The 18,010-nt window shown below is 31.9% G+C and overlaps 1 protein-coding gene across 3 annotated transcripts in view; it reads right to left on the bottom strand.

The window, feature by feature from the left end:
• The window catches only part of LOC121115652 (glutamate receptor ionotropic, kainate 4), a 33,884-nt gene that overhangs the window by 2,737 nt on the left and 13,137 nt on the right, over positions 1-18,010 (bottom strand). For 2 of the 3 annotated variants that reach the window (XM_071887731.1, XM_040709745.2), the window contains 4 exons: positions 11,240-11,340; positions 6,875-7,047; positions 4,557-4,740; positions 1,988-2,335 (listed from right to left, as the gene is read on the bottom strand). In XM_071887731.1, coding sequence (XP_071743832.1) covers positions 1,988-2,335; positions 4,557-4,740; positions 6,875-7,047; positions 11,240-11,335 — 801 coding nt within the window. In that variant the 5' untranslated portion in view covers positions 11,336-11,340. Of the gene's footprint in view, positions 1-1,987; positions 2,336-4,556; positions 4,741-6,874; positions 7,048-11,239; positions 11,341-12,087; positions 12,427-18,010 lie in introns of those variants that run through there. The other variant, XM_040709744.2, reaches the window with a different exon arrangement.

Below are 18,010 nucleotides of genomic sequence, written 5' to 3'. Positions count from 1 at the left end.
TTATTTAGAACTGATGATTGCAGTCCCATCCAGGTCAGTCCTGTATATACGTTCTAAAGCTTACAAAGTTCGGCCCTTCTTAAAGTTACTCAACTTTATTTCTTCTTGTTTTAATCAGTTCTGGTACTGACAGTTCGAAGAACTCATCTTAAGGACTCGTAGAACCAGTTATAAGACTGGACCAGATCGAATAAAGCAGGACTGATACAACACTAACTACGACTAACTTCTTCATCCCTTTTCAACCTCCATTGGCAAAGGGAAGGACATAAAAACCTATTTTTCTTGTTGCCAACTTTTAATTATTATTTAGAGAATAGTTATTAATTAGTATTATGTACATTTAAATGATGATTTTATCAAAATAAGTATGAGTGACAGAGGATGAAATGACACAGATTATGAAAAAGGATGCCCTTAATTGATATAAATTAATAAAAAGATACAAATCCTTATATTACCTTATCAAGTTGTAACCTTTATTGTATCACTCAACCTTTCCTCAGAAAAGAAACAGAAAAAATGCCCAAAATATGGTAGTTAGCCAAATAAGTCAATCATACCGACTGTTATATATCTCATAGGTACTACACGACTATTACCGGCATATTACTTCTTCACCATTTTTAAAATGAATTATATGTATTTTTCGTAATATTAATATCAACATAGTATTTTATTCGATACTGTTTTATAATATTGCTTAGTAATATTCTATTTAAAGCGTAGCTATCTATACATTTGTATTTCTATTTGATAGCCAAAATTTATTCATGTAAATTATGAAATGGACAATATATATCATTCGTTGTATATACATATATATTACCCATCTTATTATTTCCAGGAATAAATTTTGGCTATCATATAAAAATACAAATGTTTAGCTATACTTTTATTAATATTAATAGGATTAATAATAGTTTGGCAGGACTTAATAGATAATTAGCAGTTGGTGTGATTGAGATATTCTCCTAACTACCTAATGATTTGGGCCTTTTTTCTCTTTCCTTTTGGAGGAAAGGTTGTGGGATACAATGAAGACAATGACGTGTATCCCAACTTCTTTCCAACTGTGGAATTATTTTTCAATAATTGTTAGACATTGTTCGAATTAACAGTCAGCGTTCAGAACAATGATAGGAGAGGAAAAATTAGAAACATCGGCAACTGACAATAAAAATATATAGTTTTTTTATGTGTTAGTGGCTTTGAGCGTTCTTGAATTATGAGCATTCCTTTATTCGTAGACCAATTGTTAAAATTTAAAATCTTGTATAATAATAGGTGAAGTAAAAAGTTTTGAGCGTTTTTCCGCTGTAGTTTGACAATAAAATTTACATAGTTAGGATTATCCGATTTAAATGGTTTCAAACCGTTTTTTGGCTAATCTGCAGTTCCTGGGCGTTAGAATAAGGACTCACACGCCAGTCCAACTCTACGACTTCCATTATTTTATGGACATTTTCGACACCCTTATTACCAGAACGAAATCGTTGGAACCACTGCTTTTCTGTTGCATTCGGTTTCTATATCGGGTCCATAAAAAGCACAAAAAAATTTTTGATCACGAGCTCCACATTTTTATCTTGGGCATAGGGATATTGAAGAATGTATCGATTTTTTTCAATTTTTTTATTCCATTTTGAAGCGCTGTAGTACACATACACAAAACTGTGAATTAACTTATTTTGGGTATATATTTGAGCTTTTAGCATATTTCAGACATTTTTTTTAATGGAGAGATATAGCTCACTATATATATCTAGCGAAAGCGCTCAGAACTTTTTACTTTACCGAATATATAATTATTTTTGAATTACTTCTACAATCATAATTCTTATAAAATTCAGATGTACATACATACTACTTTAAATGGATACAAATAATGAGAAAATGCTTAACTCCCATTTAAAATTCTACTGAGACTGCAATTTTGAAAGAATCTACATAGATACAGGGTATATACTACAGGAAAGTGTTTTACCATGCGTCGAGAAAATGTTTGAAAAATTGCAGAAATTGCAATATCGATTGTATTATAAATCACGTCACCAACAACTCCTGTCCACTTTCCAGTTTTTTCATTTATTTTTCCCCATTGACCATCTGCCGGATTGATTATTTTGAAATTGAAATTAAATTGTTTACTTGCTTCTTCGATTATAGAATACTCATAGCCCCAATAATCCTTATATTTATTCGTTTTAGTATAACCCTCTTCCTTTGTTAATTTCGTAGCAAGCATGTGATGTGAATAGAGATTTGTTCCAACTTTGAATTCATAGGAATTAAAGTCTTTCAATTCATTGTAAATATCCTTTGTATGAGACAGCTGAAAAAATAAAAAAATAATTGAATTACTATACAGGGTTGGTCAGGAAAACGTGGACTGCTCATTCATTTTCTCATTAATATACGAAGGTTTATTGATTATTTTTTGACGTTCTGGTTCAACCATCCTTTGTGCATAAACAAACTATAATAAACATTTCGTCATCATGACTGAGCCAGAAGCCAAAAGGTCTCAGATCTCCAAGATACTGAAGTTGAGGTGGCAAGGATATTGGAAATTGTGAAGCCTGTTTGTCAAGGTGACCGGATGAAGAATGATGGAAAATACCTCTCCAGGAAAGCAGGAAGGGGAAGACACAATTTAAAGAGGGATCTTGAGTTCTGGTCTAGCTTGAGGAAAAGATAAAGGAGATCCCTACCAAATCGATGAATTGCCTCGCCAGTAACTTCTCTCTCACTGATATACCATCAGGAGAGCCGTAAGGCGTAAGGGGATACTGGGGATTGTTTTCATACATGAGGACCCAACACCACCAACGTCATGAAGTACAAGAGCTTGAGAGTTCACGTTTTGCTGCCCACTCCATTACACATACGTGACATGGCTCAAACAAAATGGCACAACTATGATTGTTTTTCCTTCTTTGGCAAGTATATACTCAACACATTCATTATTGCTTATTTTTAAATAACATTATTAAGCAAGAATAAAATAGAAACAAAATACTTGAATGATAATGTATGCAATCAAATTACAGCGGGTACATTGTATAAATTTACCCGTATATGTTACTTTCTCTATCTATCTGGAAATTGGAGAGAGAGCGATAGTGGATAGTTGAAATTCAATTATCTCAACCTTTTAATAATATGGAAATGCCTTTTTAAAGCGAAGATTATATTATGGGAGTAGGACAATTGCTCGAATAAGTTTGTACGTTAAATTTCCAATTATGTAAATTCATGGTAATGTTTAGGTTCGTCCCATAATTTTATTGTAATGGTTCATTTGCAGATACAAGATAAAGTCGTTGTGCTTTACCTAATGAGACGTGATCTACTCCGGCCTCATCCCTCAGTCCAATATCAATCCAAACCGGTATAGAAAAAATTACGTAAGACCGAACCGAAAAAAAAATTCGGTGCTGGACCGAGTCTCAACACTAATTTATATATTAAAAAAAGCCCACGAAGAGAAGGCGGGAGTGAGACATAAAGTACATCTGAATTAAGATACTTATTAATCTCAACTCCCTGTCAAATGATTTTGGGGGAGAAAATCAATTACTGCTATAAAGAGGAGAAGAAGATTTAAAATACTATTAGTGCAGGGAAATATGATGATTATATTTATATATATTGATTATATTAAGCATTTTTAAAAGCAATTTACAACAAAAATAGACGAGATTGCTTACTTCAGAAAGAGATCTATTGAGTAGTGAAAAAAAAGGAGAAGAAGAAAGAGCAAACGCAAGATTAGTTTTTCCTAATCAAATTTTTAAAGGTAGTTTTTTCATTAGAAACTATTCAACTTGAGATAATTTATATTTGTGGCGATAACATAAAAGAAGGTTGGAATTTTTTAGAATGAAAAAGAAAAATCGAAGAGGAGTTTGTAAAGAGTCAAATACAATATTAAACCACTGAAAAACTTTACAACAAGTTATTAATATGAATGATATATGTTTAAACTTTTACATGAACATATTGTATACAACTTCAGTCTATTTGATAGTGCAGTATTTGAACTTTAAATCAAATTTAAATATCATGAATATAATCCATTTCAGTTGGTGAGGTATGTTCTTAACCAGCTAATCCCTTTCTTTTTTTCGTTATTCTTGCAACGTGAATACTTAAACAATCTTCTTTAATAATAATTTTCACGTCATGACGTCTCAGTATCTTTTTTGATCATTGTTACCAAATACCCGATTTTTATCAGGTTCAGTTAACCTTAAAAACCGCGGCTTCTAAGGACTTTTATCACTTTTTTGAATTTATATAAATTATAGTACTCATATAAACGGATACGTTTATCATACTGTCGCAATATAGAGAAAAAGTATCCCAGTTTGCTTTTATGTTATCACCACACAAATATGTGTTTAACTAACATAAAGTGCTATGATGAAAGGCCGTTGCCTGCCCAATTTTGACCTACTTGTCATCTTAATACATAATTACATTTTACTCGATATTTCGTATAAAAACATTTGATACATTAAAATTGAAAATTAAGAGCGATTACAAATTACCTTATGATCCTTAGACCAGGCAAAGATCGGATAAGACTCCTCTTTGAAAAAGTTATAGTTATATATGATATATTTTCGATTCAATGGAATGTAGAGCATCACACTGACTTTTGCATGTCGTTGAATATTATTATGTGAATAGATTATTTTCATTTCTTCTTCATCATTCACCAAAAACAGCAATCTTTAAAAGATATTAGTAGTATTACTACACTTATAAGGATTTAGGGTTATAATGAACATTCTTGTAAAGAATATGGAAGATCATGTATACATACATACGTTAGGGAGACTGGGCTAATTTAAGCTGTAGGGTAACCTACCTTTAATTGCTTCCTTTAACTATTTTATTATTTGCAAGAGCGTCCCCATGGGATGGCTGGAGGAGCAGTAGCCCCTTCCCCCCCCTAAATTAAGGAATCTTTGCTTTTTACCAGAATTTTTATTTTGGTCAGGATGATAAATTTTTACGCAAAAATATGGGAAAAAATCTTTTTTTGAAAGATTTAATTTCCCCGAATAAAACGTCATTCGGGGAAATTATGCAGCATAGCTAAAAATTTAATATCTGTAATTTTTTTTCAAGAAATTTAATTTTTGTGAATAGCTGTTGATTTTTAATTATTTTTCAAAATATTTAATTTTATGAGGATAGCTTTTTATTTTTGAAATTTAAATCCTACAAACTTAATGTTTGAAATTTATTTCCAAAAAAATTAATATTTGAAATTTATTTCCAAAAAATTTAATATTTTGGAAATAGCTATGGATTTTTGTAACTTATTTCATAAATTCAATGTTAAATTTTTTTCCCAAAAAATTTAATTTTTGTAATTTATTTCATAAATTTAATGTTATGATTTTTTTCCCAAAAAATTTAATTTTTGTAATTTATTTCATAGATTTAATGTTAAAATTTTTTATCCAAAAAATTTAATTTTTGAAATGTTATGTGAATAGGAATGGATTTGGAATTTTAAAAAAAATAATTTTTTCCAAAAATATTCAAAAAACCAAGCCCCTTCCCCCAAATATAATACTGCGGATGCCCTTGAGTTGTCTCCCTCTAGGGGTTTATATGGTTTTAATTCCTTTGATATCCCACTTTTTGTTCTCAAAAAAAATATTCAAAAGTATCAATTCGAAGTAAAATCAATAGTGAACTGGAGATAATTTACTTCTTTTTATTATGCGTTTCTGTTTTTATAAAATTGAAATAAATTTAATAATACGATATCCATTTTGTCATCGTATTATTAAGTTAATTTATATGTAAAAGTGTAATTTTTTGTATTTTTTTCTCTACTAAAAAGAGAAATCCCAAAAAATGAAAATAAACCCATAAGGAATTCAGTCCTTGGATCAATCCATCTCTACCAAATCTATATGAACAAAACAAAGTTTGTCAGTCGACGTTTTGAGTCTGCGCTTAATATCTTAGAACTGCGAGACTACTTGAACTTAGGCATAACATTGAGGGTGTGTAGGTAAAGATCATATTAAAAAATAAAAGAGAAGGAGAGTACATATTAGTGTTGAGACTCGGCCCTGCACCGATTTTTTTTCGGTTCGGTCTTGAGTCATTTTTTTTTAGACTGATTTGGATCGATTTTTCGCTAAGACTGCGATTTCATATAATATGAAAGACAATTTTTTTTCCAGATCAACCGTTGTGTTTGTTTTTCTTTGAAAAAATCAATGACGGTTGATCTAGAAAAAAAAATTGTCTTTTTATAAATTGAGACGGAAAAATATCGGTCCATAAAATTGAGACTTAAAAACAGTCTTATAAAATCACTTACGACCGAACTGGAAAAAAAAAATCGGTTCTGGATTTAGTCTCAACACTAATATCTATATTATTAAAGCAAAGTTTGTCTGTGGTTGATGTCTAATAACTCCGAGTAATGTTGGGTAATTTCACTAAAATACAATATGAAAGATCCAGAAATGTCAAGCACGCTCACTAAAAATTACTTTCCATGTTCCTGGTGTTCTGAGGCTAAAATTAAATGTGATAGCCTTATGGAGAGTCTAAAACAAGGAAGCGTACTTTCAAAGGCTTGAACTTCTACTGGAATCCGACTTAAGACTCGAATCCGACTCAAAATGAGAAAATTCAGCTTTTATAAAGCCTACAATTCGAGATTTGACTCGAACACTTAAAATATGATTGCTTTATACCAATGAATAAAGAGTTACTCGTTATTCAAAGTAAAAGGGGCTTATTAACACCCAAAACTTTCATGTATTAAGTGTTTCGTAATCTGAGGGTAAAATAAATTTTTTTAACTATGTAAAAATTGCATTTTTTATACCTCGTATCGGCATGATAAAACCCCAAGTCACGTTTCTCATCGCACCATAAAATAGAATCATCAAGGACTTGAAGCATCTTTGGAATGAGTTCCTTACTATTGAGATGTACAAAGAGAAGCCGTTGATGACGACCATTAATGAAAAGAGGTCGTCTTTTATAGATTTGTCCTTCCTATGAATGAAAAAAAATACTTAAATTTATAGGTGCATGCCAAACGTTTATGTGGTTTTTTGACCATATAAAAGTGAGTCAAAAAAAAAAAAAAAATGATTTGTTGCGGATTAAAAATGTCTTTATTTGAAAAATATTGAAAAAGTAATGCAGGATTCAATAATCACTTAAACTTGAAAAAAGAAAAGAAAAACTCAACTTCAATGCAGTCGACAATTATCTGAAAATGACTCAAATTCCCCTAAAATATTATATGAAAATCTCTTATTCAAATGATCAAACTCGAAAAAAATAGAGTATATATTAGAGGTGGATTGGACTTCGGCCTAAGTCAAGCTACGTGGCGTTAGATTTCGGGCCATCTCACGGGATTTCAGGCACAAATATGAGAATCTAAACAATAAATGTATTCCAATATATTCTCAGGAGAGATAAGTATATTTAAAACATCAACAGTAAAAACTAAATCATGAAGTCAAATACTATAGAATCAAATCCCTATCAATTTAATTAAAAGTGTATCATATTGATAAACTTATTTTATTGTGTTTATTACTTTTCGATCTGACGATTAATACTCCTAAATTGTTTCCATTTATAATATTGGAGGTTGATTGATTAGGTCTTTAACGGGTGTCAGGAGGAAATAAATCATAAGCATAGTATCTACAAAAGATATTCGTAAGTGTAACATTCACAAATAAATAATTAATAACGTCATCTTTTGGTTATTTTTCATATGGTGTCAAATTGGGGATGACGTCATCGATTATTCGTAAAGTAATTATTTTACTTCTGAAATAAATGTTCGGGTCACATGCTTAACAAAATGAGGTTCGGACGGCGTGCTTTCGGGTCTAGACCGAATCCACGTCGAGTATGGACGTGGATTCGGTCATTTCAAGTTGCTTCCATAGTTTTATTGAGTATTCCTTATCAATTTTGTTGTCATATTTTTGGTTGGGCTTACCTTTATTTAGTCTAAAAGGCGCCTAGTTTTTCACTGCCTTATTGAAGTAGTCGATCTAACTTAATTATTGAATACAGATTTAATCAATTTAATGCTATTTTTCTTTTCCAAATGCTTTACTCGAATTCAACTTGACCTCGTTCTCAAAAATTCAAACTCGACCCATCTCAATATTCAATTACTCCAAGTCGACCAAACTTGATAGTTATAACTCGAATACATCACTATAAAAAATATATAGAGTAGAGAGCCAAAGATTGGAGTATCATTTAATTATATTACGAAGTTTAATTACAACACTAAGCGACATCTGAAACAAGTTTTGTCTTTATTCCGTGCTTCTAAGTGCGTTCCAGCTCAGTCTTGAATATCATTCCTAAACTTAATAAGGTCGGTCCTTCATGACATCACTCAACTTTATTTTTTCTATATTTAATCAGTTATAGTACTGATAGTCCAAAGGACCGTTCCCAAGGGCTGATAGGACCAGTCCTAAGACTGACCTGGGCTTTGTCAAATATTTAATAACCGACACAACACTAGGTGTCACTGCCAAGAAGGCTGCAGAGACCATTGGTATCTCCATCACGACTGTCTACAACATCAAGAAGTCCATTACTGTCCCGTTAAGCCAAGAAAACCCAAAAATTCTGTAGCAACGACAACACTGATTTCGTAGGGTCCACACACAGTCCTGACCTTAACCCCTGAACTTTGAAGTTTAGATAAGTATATATAATATAGATGTTCATCTAATCCATTTTGAGGGTCAAGGGAGCCTAGTTCTCCCACAAAAATACCGCCTATGCTCTTGACACACTTCGTTTTATGGAAAATTGTATGTTACATGTTTCACAATGTCTAATATATTATTTCAATAAACATATTTATGACTTAAGAATTAGTCTTAAAAAATTCATCACTTTTTCTACGAAAAGGATTTGCTCTTTAAAAGAAAAAAAACTTTTATACAAAATCTAAGAAATACAAACTTTTTAACATTCTTAGCAAAAAAATATCAAAGCAATAGTTTTTGCCATTTGTATGCACAACTAAAGAATAAAAAAGTTTAATTTCTTGAATATATAACTAATAATAATTTTCAGAGAATGAGTTAGTGATAAGATTTCTATTTTCTCTAAAAGGACAAGTTTATCATTTGAAGATTTAATAATAATGGACTTGGAAATGAAAAAATTAGTTATATATTTAATGTCGACATATTAATTTATCTGGATATGAAGTGCATTCTAAATGAGGAAATATTTATTTCAAAGAATATGAATTTTTGATCTCTGTTGATTATTTTGCTTCTGCAATAATATTAACTGGGACTATAGGGGCCTACTAATAAGTGTCTAGCAAAATATGATTTTGAAAATGAATATAGATATGAACTGAAATTTAGATTGGCTATATATAATAATAAGAAAATTTTAAAAGCCGTTTTCACTTCTACATATTTTTATTTTGTGCCATTTTTATGGCAAACTTTTGAAGGAAAAGTTGTTAATTCCACAATTTTCTACACTTTTATTCAAAAGCTCCCCTCCATTCTGAATGATGGCTTTATTACGGGGGCGAACAAAAGAACAACTGTCCTTGATGAAGTCCGAGGACAAGTTGATCCACTCCTCCGTAATCACGGTCCTCAAGGTATCGACAATTGGGTGAGAAGTATAAATCTTCTTGTTCTCCAAGACGCACTAAAAAGCGAAGTCCAGAGGGTTTCTTGACGGGTGAGGTCGAAGGCAAGAAGTCTGCTGGCCAGAAGACAGCCATGTTCTCCTTGCATAAATGTTTTTCCTTCTTGGATGTGTGTGTCCGGGTGCCGTCTTGGTTAAACATGTAGTTGTCCCTAGGGAACGTGCTCTTCAACAATTGTAAGACATGGTACCTCAATACCTTGTAGTATACGTCCGTGTTGACTTTCTCGTTCGCTTTGAAGAAGTATTGAGGCATCTTACAGTCGTCAAACGCCACGACACCGAGGACACTGATCTGAGCTGGATGTTTGGGCCTTTAAGGTTCCCTCGACCCGAGCTCTTGATTCAGTCAAGAAGCGATCTTTTCTCATGTTTAGAACAGTTTAAGCTCTGAAGATCTTCTTGTTAGAGATTGACTTATGCTCGGAGGAGATCGCACATCCTCTGCCGTTTTAGACTTCTAGAACTGAAGCTAGACGGCCTCGAAGAGGATTCTAATTACATAATGTACATCTGTACATAAACTTTTTAGGACTAACTATCTTTATTATCAATGTGTGTAGATAGAATGTAAGACTCACACCATGATTTAAGTAATTTTAATTAGAAATCCTCCATGACTTAGTTAATTTAGTAGACTGAATGGACAAAATCAACACATCAATAAGTAAGTAAAAGTATTTGTTGAACTAACTCAAAAGGCAATTAGTATTTATTAATTACTAGTGTACAGTTGCGTCGTTAATCCCTTTTTTTAGGGGAGGAGCTAAAATTTTCTGAAGGCTGAATTTTTAAAAATCATTTATTATATATATATTTATTAGCTTGTTATTGGTGTTATCACATATGGAATCCAAAAATTTCTATTTTTTAAGTGATCCTATATTGAAATATTAAAATTTACTTCTCATCGTGAATGAATCGCTTTATTGTTTCGATCCTGGTATCTCATTCCCGAGGAAGGGGTTCACTCTACTCCCTCATGAGGTTCGGTGGTTTTCTTCGGATGAATTTTTCTCCCTTAGTCTCACGTAGAATTAGGAATTCTAATTCGAATATATCTCGAGATGGATGATCAAATTTGAAGTATCTTTCTTCGATTATCTCGATCTGTCTTACACAGTCATTTAATTATTAAATTGGCATTGAAATCGGAAAAGTATGCTGATAATGTTGATCATTTGCTAGTACACCCCCATAAAATATGGGATCACGTAAAAAATACAAAATAAAACAAAAACCCTTGGAGATCTATATTTTTTATATAGATCTTTTTTTAATTCTACATTGAATATTTTTCTATAATATAAGAAAAACATGAGATAACCCCCCTCCCTTAATTGTTCCCCTGTGTTATTTGTAATACATTTTTTTATTATTGAAGAATGATGAATTTTATTGCGGAAAAGAAAAATTATATTATTGTCAAGCCAGATTGATCGAATTCAGACTAAACTTTAACTTAAAACTACATAAAAATTGTAATTTTTGGGAAGGTCCCCATTGACTTACTTACCTTCATAAAAAAGGTCGTGTAATTAATGGCACTTCCTACTTTCGACTGATATACTGGACAGGGCTCAATAGGAAATTCAGCTTGAAGTCGTTCCATTTCATCTATAAAAAAGAATATAAACAATTTTATATGGTTTTACCCAATAAATATTTAAATTCTCAAAGTTAACATATATCTAATATGAGAAACCTTTGTTCAAGCTCAAGTTAATTACCTCATAAATACATTTCCCATAAAACAGTGGTTCCCAAACTTTTTGTGCCTTACTTGAACTTGTAATATACTAAATTTAAATGGACTAATAAAGTGTTGTCAAATTCAAATGCATATATAGGACCAAAAAAATGAGCTTATTTTTAACTGAGGGGAGAGCGCTCACAAAATTATTAACTAAGCAGGAACATGCTCAGGATTTCTTGACTAATGCCCTGTATAGACATGTATATTTGAGTTTGTAAATAAATTAAATTTTGCCTCTAGGACAAATTTCGAACTATTATTCCTCCTTGTACAAATCTTAAGCTTCGCCTATGGTGTACCACCTGAAAAAATATCATGATTTTCAAGAACTACTATCGAGTTAAAACTAAATATACGACAGCAACAGAGATTTACCCTATTTATGACGTTCCTCTACGTACCACTAGAGATATTTAAAGTACTGGTTTAGTAGGTTATCACCAGTGAACCGTCATTTTTTTGAGAATTTACAATCATCATAGCAGGGAATGTTTGTCTTATTATATGAGATTTATTGACTCCCAAATTCAAGAAATATGCAGAGAGTCTCACATTGTACATATTTAACTGAGTCCTAGAATATCCTCCCAAAATAAAAATCGAATTACCTATATCATATTGAAATATTGAATGAGATTTGCCAAATATAGCAGAAAGTAGCTGGTTTTCATGGCGATTTTTCTTCCATGTGGTATTAGAACTCGTTACTAGAAACATATCCATATTCTCTAACTCCAAAAAATCGTTTAAGAATGTGATCAGATCCTCTACGTCTATTGGCAAATCGGGGGATGATTGTCCTTTAGATTTTGAAGCCATTAATAGAAACAGTATAGTAAAAAAGATTCCGTGTAGCTTCGTCATGTTTTTGCATTGGATGTAGGTATTGAAATGATGTATTTTAGATTAAACTATCATAAGAATGACGGGAGGGGGGAGATGTCCTTGTAAGTCCTAAATTATTAAATAGTTCGTTTGTAGTCTATATAAATACTTAAGACAATAACTTTGTTCTTTATCATTTGATTTGGTTCTTGAATATGACAATGGTTTTTGTTATAATGTTGAATAAAATATTAACTTATTGTTAAATATACAAAACTATGTATCCAACTTTAATTTCTCAGCATGCAAAATAGTAGGGGCGTCCTCCAGATTATATATATATATTTTTTTTTTTTTTTTTTGGGGAGGCTTGTTAATATGATTTTTTTTGGAACTCAATTCCAAAATAAAATTTTTTTTAAACAAAAATAAATTAAAAGTTAAAGTTTTGCACAAAAAATTTCAAAAAATCTGTAGTTATTGACAAAATCAATTTTTTAAGAAAAAAGAAATTCAAAAATCCGTAGCTATTCACAAATTAAATAATTCATAACAAAATTTTAATCATTTGTAAAATAATATATTGGAAATATTAAATTTGTAGGAAAGAGTTTCCAAAAATGTATAGATATTTGTAGAAAATTATATTTTTTGGAAATAAAATCAAAAATAAAAAAATTTTTAGGAAATAAATTTCATAAAACCATAGCCATTTACAGAAAATTAAATATTTTGGAAAAACATTTGGAATATAATATTTTTTGGAAAAAAATATCAAATATTTAATTTCTTGGAAAAAATATCATAAAATCCACAGCTTTCACGAAAAATAAATTTTAAATTTTTGGGAAAAATAAATTCAAAAATCCACAGCTATGCAAAAAAAAAAAATATATATATTAATTTTTTCTCTCTGCTGTATAATTTGCCCGAATGACGAACAAAATTTCTAGTAAAAAGGAAGACTCCTTAATTTGGGAAGTGGGCTACAGTACCCAGAACACTTCCTGCGGACGCCCCCTGAATAATTATTATCAAGTCTTTTAAAAACCAGTATTTTCATACTTTCTAAACAATGATTACACTTACTAACAGGTTCAAGGTCAGTTGAGTTTGATATTGACTCGTCAACACACAAATAAGCTATAAGAATTAAAAATAGATAAGTTTTATTTCAAAAAATTCTATTGGGGCCAAATTACGTCTCATAAACTGAATATGGGTTTTAAACTGTGTTTAAAATTATTGGGTATTGCAACTCATCCAAGAAATTTGAATACAAAACCTATAATTGACCGAAATATGCCTATGAAATACAATATATGATATAAAAGATAAATTGGGGATTTATTCCTTTTCTTAGTTCCTGGTCAAAGAATGTTTTTGTGATTACTTATACCATATATATTTATACATTAATTGAAATATAAAAAAATATTGCATTATTTCATTGTATATTGAACATACAAGGTGGGGACACAGAAATTAAAATATTTTTAGCCTCTGTTTTAAAAGTGTGACAATTTTTTAATTGTCACCATTCGAAGGAGCTGACCAAAAAAGCTACAATTTAATGTTTGTTTTGTTTTTTTGCGATCAAAAATGTCTGAGCAACAAGCCAAACGGCATAGGGTGAACAATCTCTTAAGGGCAAAATTCGATCTCCGAAAAGAAGATCTTCATAGTGAACGCTGTTCTGAACAGGAGAAAAGACCGCTTCCATGCTGAATCAAGAGCTCTGGTCAAAGGAACCTTCAGGATCAAACATGCAGCTCAGGTTATTGTCTTCGGCGTCATGGTGTCCGACGGCAGCAAAATGTCTCCCTACTTCTTCAAGGATATTCAACACGGACGTCAACTACAAGGTATTCAGGTACCATGTCTTGCCATAGTTGAAGAGCAAGTTCACCAGGGACAATTATGTGTCCCGACACACACATCCAAGAAGGCAAAGCTGTTCTGTAAGGAGAACATAGCTGCCTTCTGGCCGGTAGACTTTTTGCCGGACGTAAACCCCTTGGATTTTTCTTTTTGGTGCGCCCTGGAAGCAAGATGAACAATACTTCTCACCCGAATGTCGATTCTCTGAAGGCATTGATCATGGAGGAGTGGAACAACTTTTTCCTCGGACTTCATCAAGACCCGTTGTGCTTCTGTTTGTCCCTGTATTAAATCCATCATTCAGAAGGGGGTGGGGGGAATATACTGAAGAAAGGGTGTAACAAATTTTTGAATTGCCAATTTTTGGTTCAAAAGTTTGCCATAAAATAGCACAAAATAAAATTATGTTTATCTGAAAACGGCTTTTAAGATTATCTAATTTTTGAGTCCTCACCCTGTAGGTATAATTAATGTAAATTCAATAGGATAAAGTACTTAGCTAATCTGCAGATTATATGGCTTAATATTAAGTATAATTTTAAAGAAAAAACCAAGTAGATTTGAAAGAACTACGGTTTAACGTCAACTCCACTTTAATCATTGAGTATATATAACAAATTCCAAAGCTTATTTTTACAAATAATAAAGTGTAAATACATACATTTTTGACACAATACGTTTTTTGTGTGAAACAAATATGTCCTTAAAAACAGTGATCCCCAACCTTTTTCTAACTGCGGATCGGTCAACGCTTGAGAATTTTACTGCGGACACGGAAAAGGGAGCAGGGTTTGAAAGAATAATAAACGTGAATCCACTTTGTACTCAAATGGAACTTTATTAGCACATTGTTGCAACAATATAACGCAACTAATAGGTGAAGTAAAAAGTTCTAAGCGTTTTTTTCTTTTTGTCACAATAAAAGTAACATAGCATTATCCAATTTTGATGGTACCAAAAGGTTTTCCGGTTAATCTTCAGTTCCTGGCAACGGAATAAATGCTCACATGCCGGTCCAACTCGACGATCTCTATTATTTTATGAACATTTTCGACGTTCATATTATCAGAACGAAATCGTATCGGGTATACGGAAGAATGTATTTAATTTAATTTATTTTTACTTCCATTTTGGAAGGCTGTAACACAAAAATGGCTTTACCAAACTGTCAATGAACTTTTTTACTTAACCTAATATAACATCAAAAACTGAGTGTTTCACTATACCAATGGGAGTCCTGAACTTGTTTCTTTGCAACCAAATAGTACTCTCTAGGGGCATGTTTCTTACTCATATTGCTAGTCGGGTTAAACTTTGGCACACAAGTGAGAAGAATACGGTCATTTCAAAATAAAAGACTGCTCGACTTAAACTGGGCGGGGGGGGAGGATTTTCTACTCTATCTACAGTTGGTGGGAGAAAAAGAAAATATACAGTTTTTGGCCCCCAAGCTTTCCGGTCCTCAACCCCATGGACTATTTTGTTTGGAGTGCAGTTGAGCGACACACCAAAAGATCCAAAACAATACAAAATCCAAGCTGATGTCTAAGATCCAAGAGGAATTCTGGAATCTGCCAAGCAGACTGTCATTAAGTCCCTCTTTATTATCGTCCCAAACTGAGATAGTGAATACAACAGAAAAATAACTAATTAATTCTTTTTCCGCCAGGTACTGATTATCCACGGCCGGGACCATTCTGAGGACTGGATGTTTGAGACCCTTGCTTAAAATTATTACCCAAAGCAATAGTTTTCAAAATGTGATTTAAGCTTATCCTCGGTCATTTTGTCAAAACCCTTTTTTATTGCTCTTCATAACGGGGAAATGCAACTGATAACAACGGGCCGAACGGGCTGAGTAATAGATTTGTGGCTGTCGATATAGTCAGTGATGCTACAAACTAAATTATAAATCTTTTTGTAGGTAAATAGTAGATGTTTTAAAAGGGCGATACAATGGGAAACTAACCTTTACTATTGAGAAACTTGAACTGATGAAATCTGGACTAAATGGGTTTATAAAATAAAATTATGCTGCGCCCCTAAACTAAATAGGTTCACATTCCCACCTTAAAGATAATATATCTTTTTTTTTTTGGGGTAAATTGTATAAGTTTGCCTTGAAATCATACTGCAAGCTGCCGTTAGAAAATGGAAATAAATACAAGAAACCACTCTATAGCAAGGACATTTAAACTGGAATTACTCTGATGGCAATCCTCAATTCTAGTACTTACATTTATAACTCTGGAGCAAACCCTCATTGTCTCTCTCTGTATTTTATGAGCACACGCTTATTACTTTATACTTAGATGTTCCATCTTACAGGCATAAAAAATAATGATAACAGTTTTAGAAAGTAAATGGCTCTATTCGGATTGTATACAAGTATGTCACCTGCTTTCTATTACGTATTTTATACAAGTATGTCACAATCGATAATGCATATGCCCCATGATGTAGATCCGCTGGTTTTTTTTTAGCTGGCTCATTAATTCGTAGTATAAAGAAGGAATTTTCTTTTGTTTAGCAGTTTTCAATATTATTTAATTTCTGAGTAGTAAACATCCTTTGCTAAATAGATGCAATTATACCTGTTCGAACGTTCATGTGTGCTCATAAACCCTGAAGATTTGTTGGAGAGTTATAAGTCCTTGTTGGACTCACAGAAAAATTGGGGATCGACATCGAAGTGATTCTAGGAAATGTCTTTGTTTAAATCAATTTCACCTTCCTCTCTTACCACAGCTGATTGTAGGTGATCTAATAAAACGTCATGAGCATCATTCTTTTTCTCGTCCAAAACATTCTTCAAATTATCAGGATTGCTGTGTTGATTTTCGGTTTCTTTTACTAAACAGTCCCATTCTAAACTGGATTTTCATCATTGCAATGCCCCTATGCATCCCGTATACATATTTCCTGAACATATTTGTTAACTTCATATGAGTTAATGTAAATTGATTTAGAAACATTAAAACAAAGAAGTATGATTCAAATGAAGGCCTTTATATTATATCCTAGGACCAAAATAATATTTAGACATAGAACGTTCGCATGATGGAGTTCTCAATACATGTTTGTATGATGTACAATTAGTACAATACCATCATAAGTACTTATATATTATGTACATGATAATTTGAAGGTATTAGGTATTTTTTTATCATATACACGTACAATTAAATCATTAATTTTTGTAGGATAAATTATTAGTACTATTATGTACAAGTTCTAGTATCTCTCGTTGCTCAGAGTTATTATGGGTCGACGAACAGTCAAAAAGATAAACACATTTTGTTTTAATAATATAAAAGACTAGCATGAGCTATCTGGCTTTGTCCAGCAGACAAACTTTACCTACAAATTTAAAAGATAACTTCCCAAGAAATCTTTAGCTTTAGTTTCCGTTTTTCATAAGCACACTCACACGTGACTCCTCAATACATTGATAGACTTGACATTCTTGTAAGGAAAGAAAGAAAGCGAGGAGAAGACGGGAGACAGACATATAGTACTACTGAATTAAGAGTCTTGTTGATACCAGCTGCTTGTTACATGACTTTGCGTGGAGAAAATGAATCATTGCTATAAAGAGGAGGGCCTTCAACCATTAAAATAAAATTCGTTCAGGAAAAATATAATAATTATATTTATATTCACAAATATTTATTTTACCGTATTAATCATTTTTCAAACAACTTATACCAAATAATTGTGATAATGCTTACTTCAGAGAGTAAAGTTAACACCACAATGAGCAAAAAAAAAGAAGAAAGACCACACCAAACAACCGTTCGAATTTATAAGCTTAAATTTTTCCAC

The sequence above is a fragment of the Lepeophtheirus salmonis genome, chromosome 4, assembly GCF_016086655.4.
Source record: "Lepeophtheirus salmonis chromosome 4, UVic_Lsal_1.4, whole genome shotgun sequence".
Lineage (NCBI taxonomy): Eukaryota > Metazoa > Arthropoda > Copepoda > Siphonostomatoida > Caligidae > Lepeophtheirus > Lepeophtheirus salmonis.
This window is presented reverse-complemented; position numbering and strand designations above follow the sequence as displayed.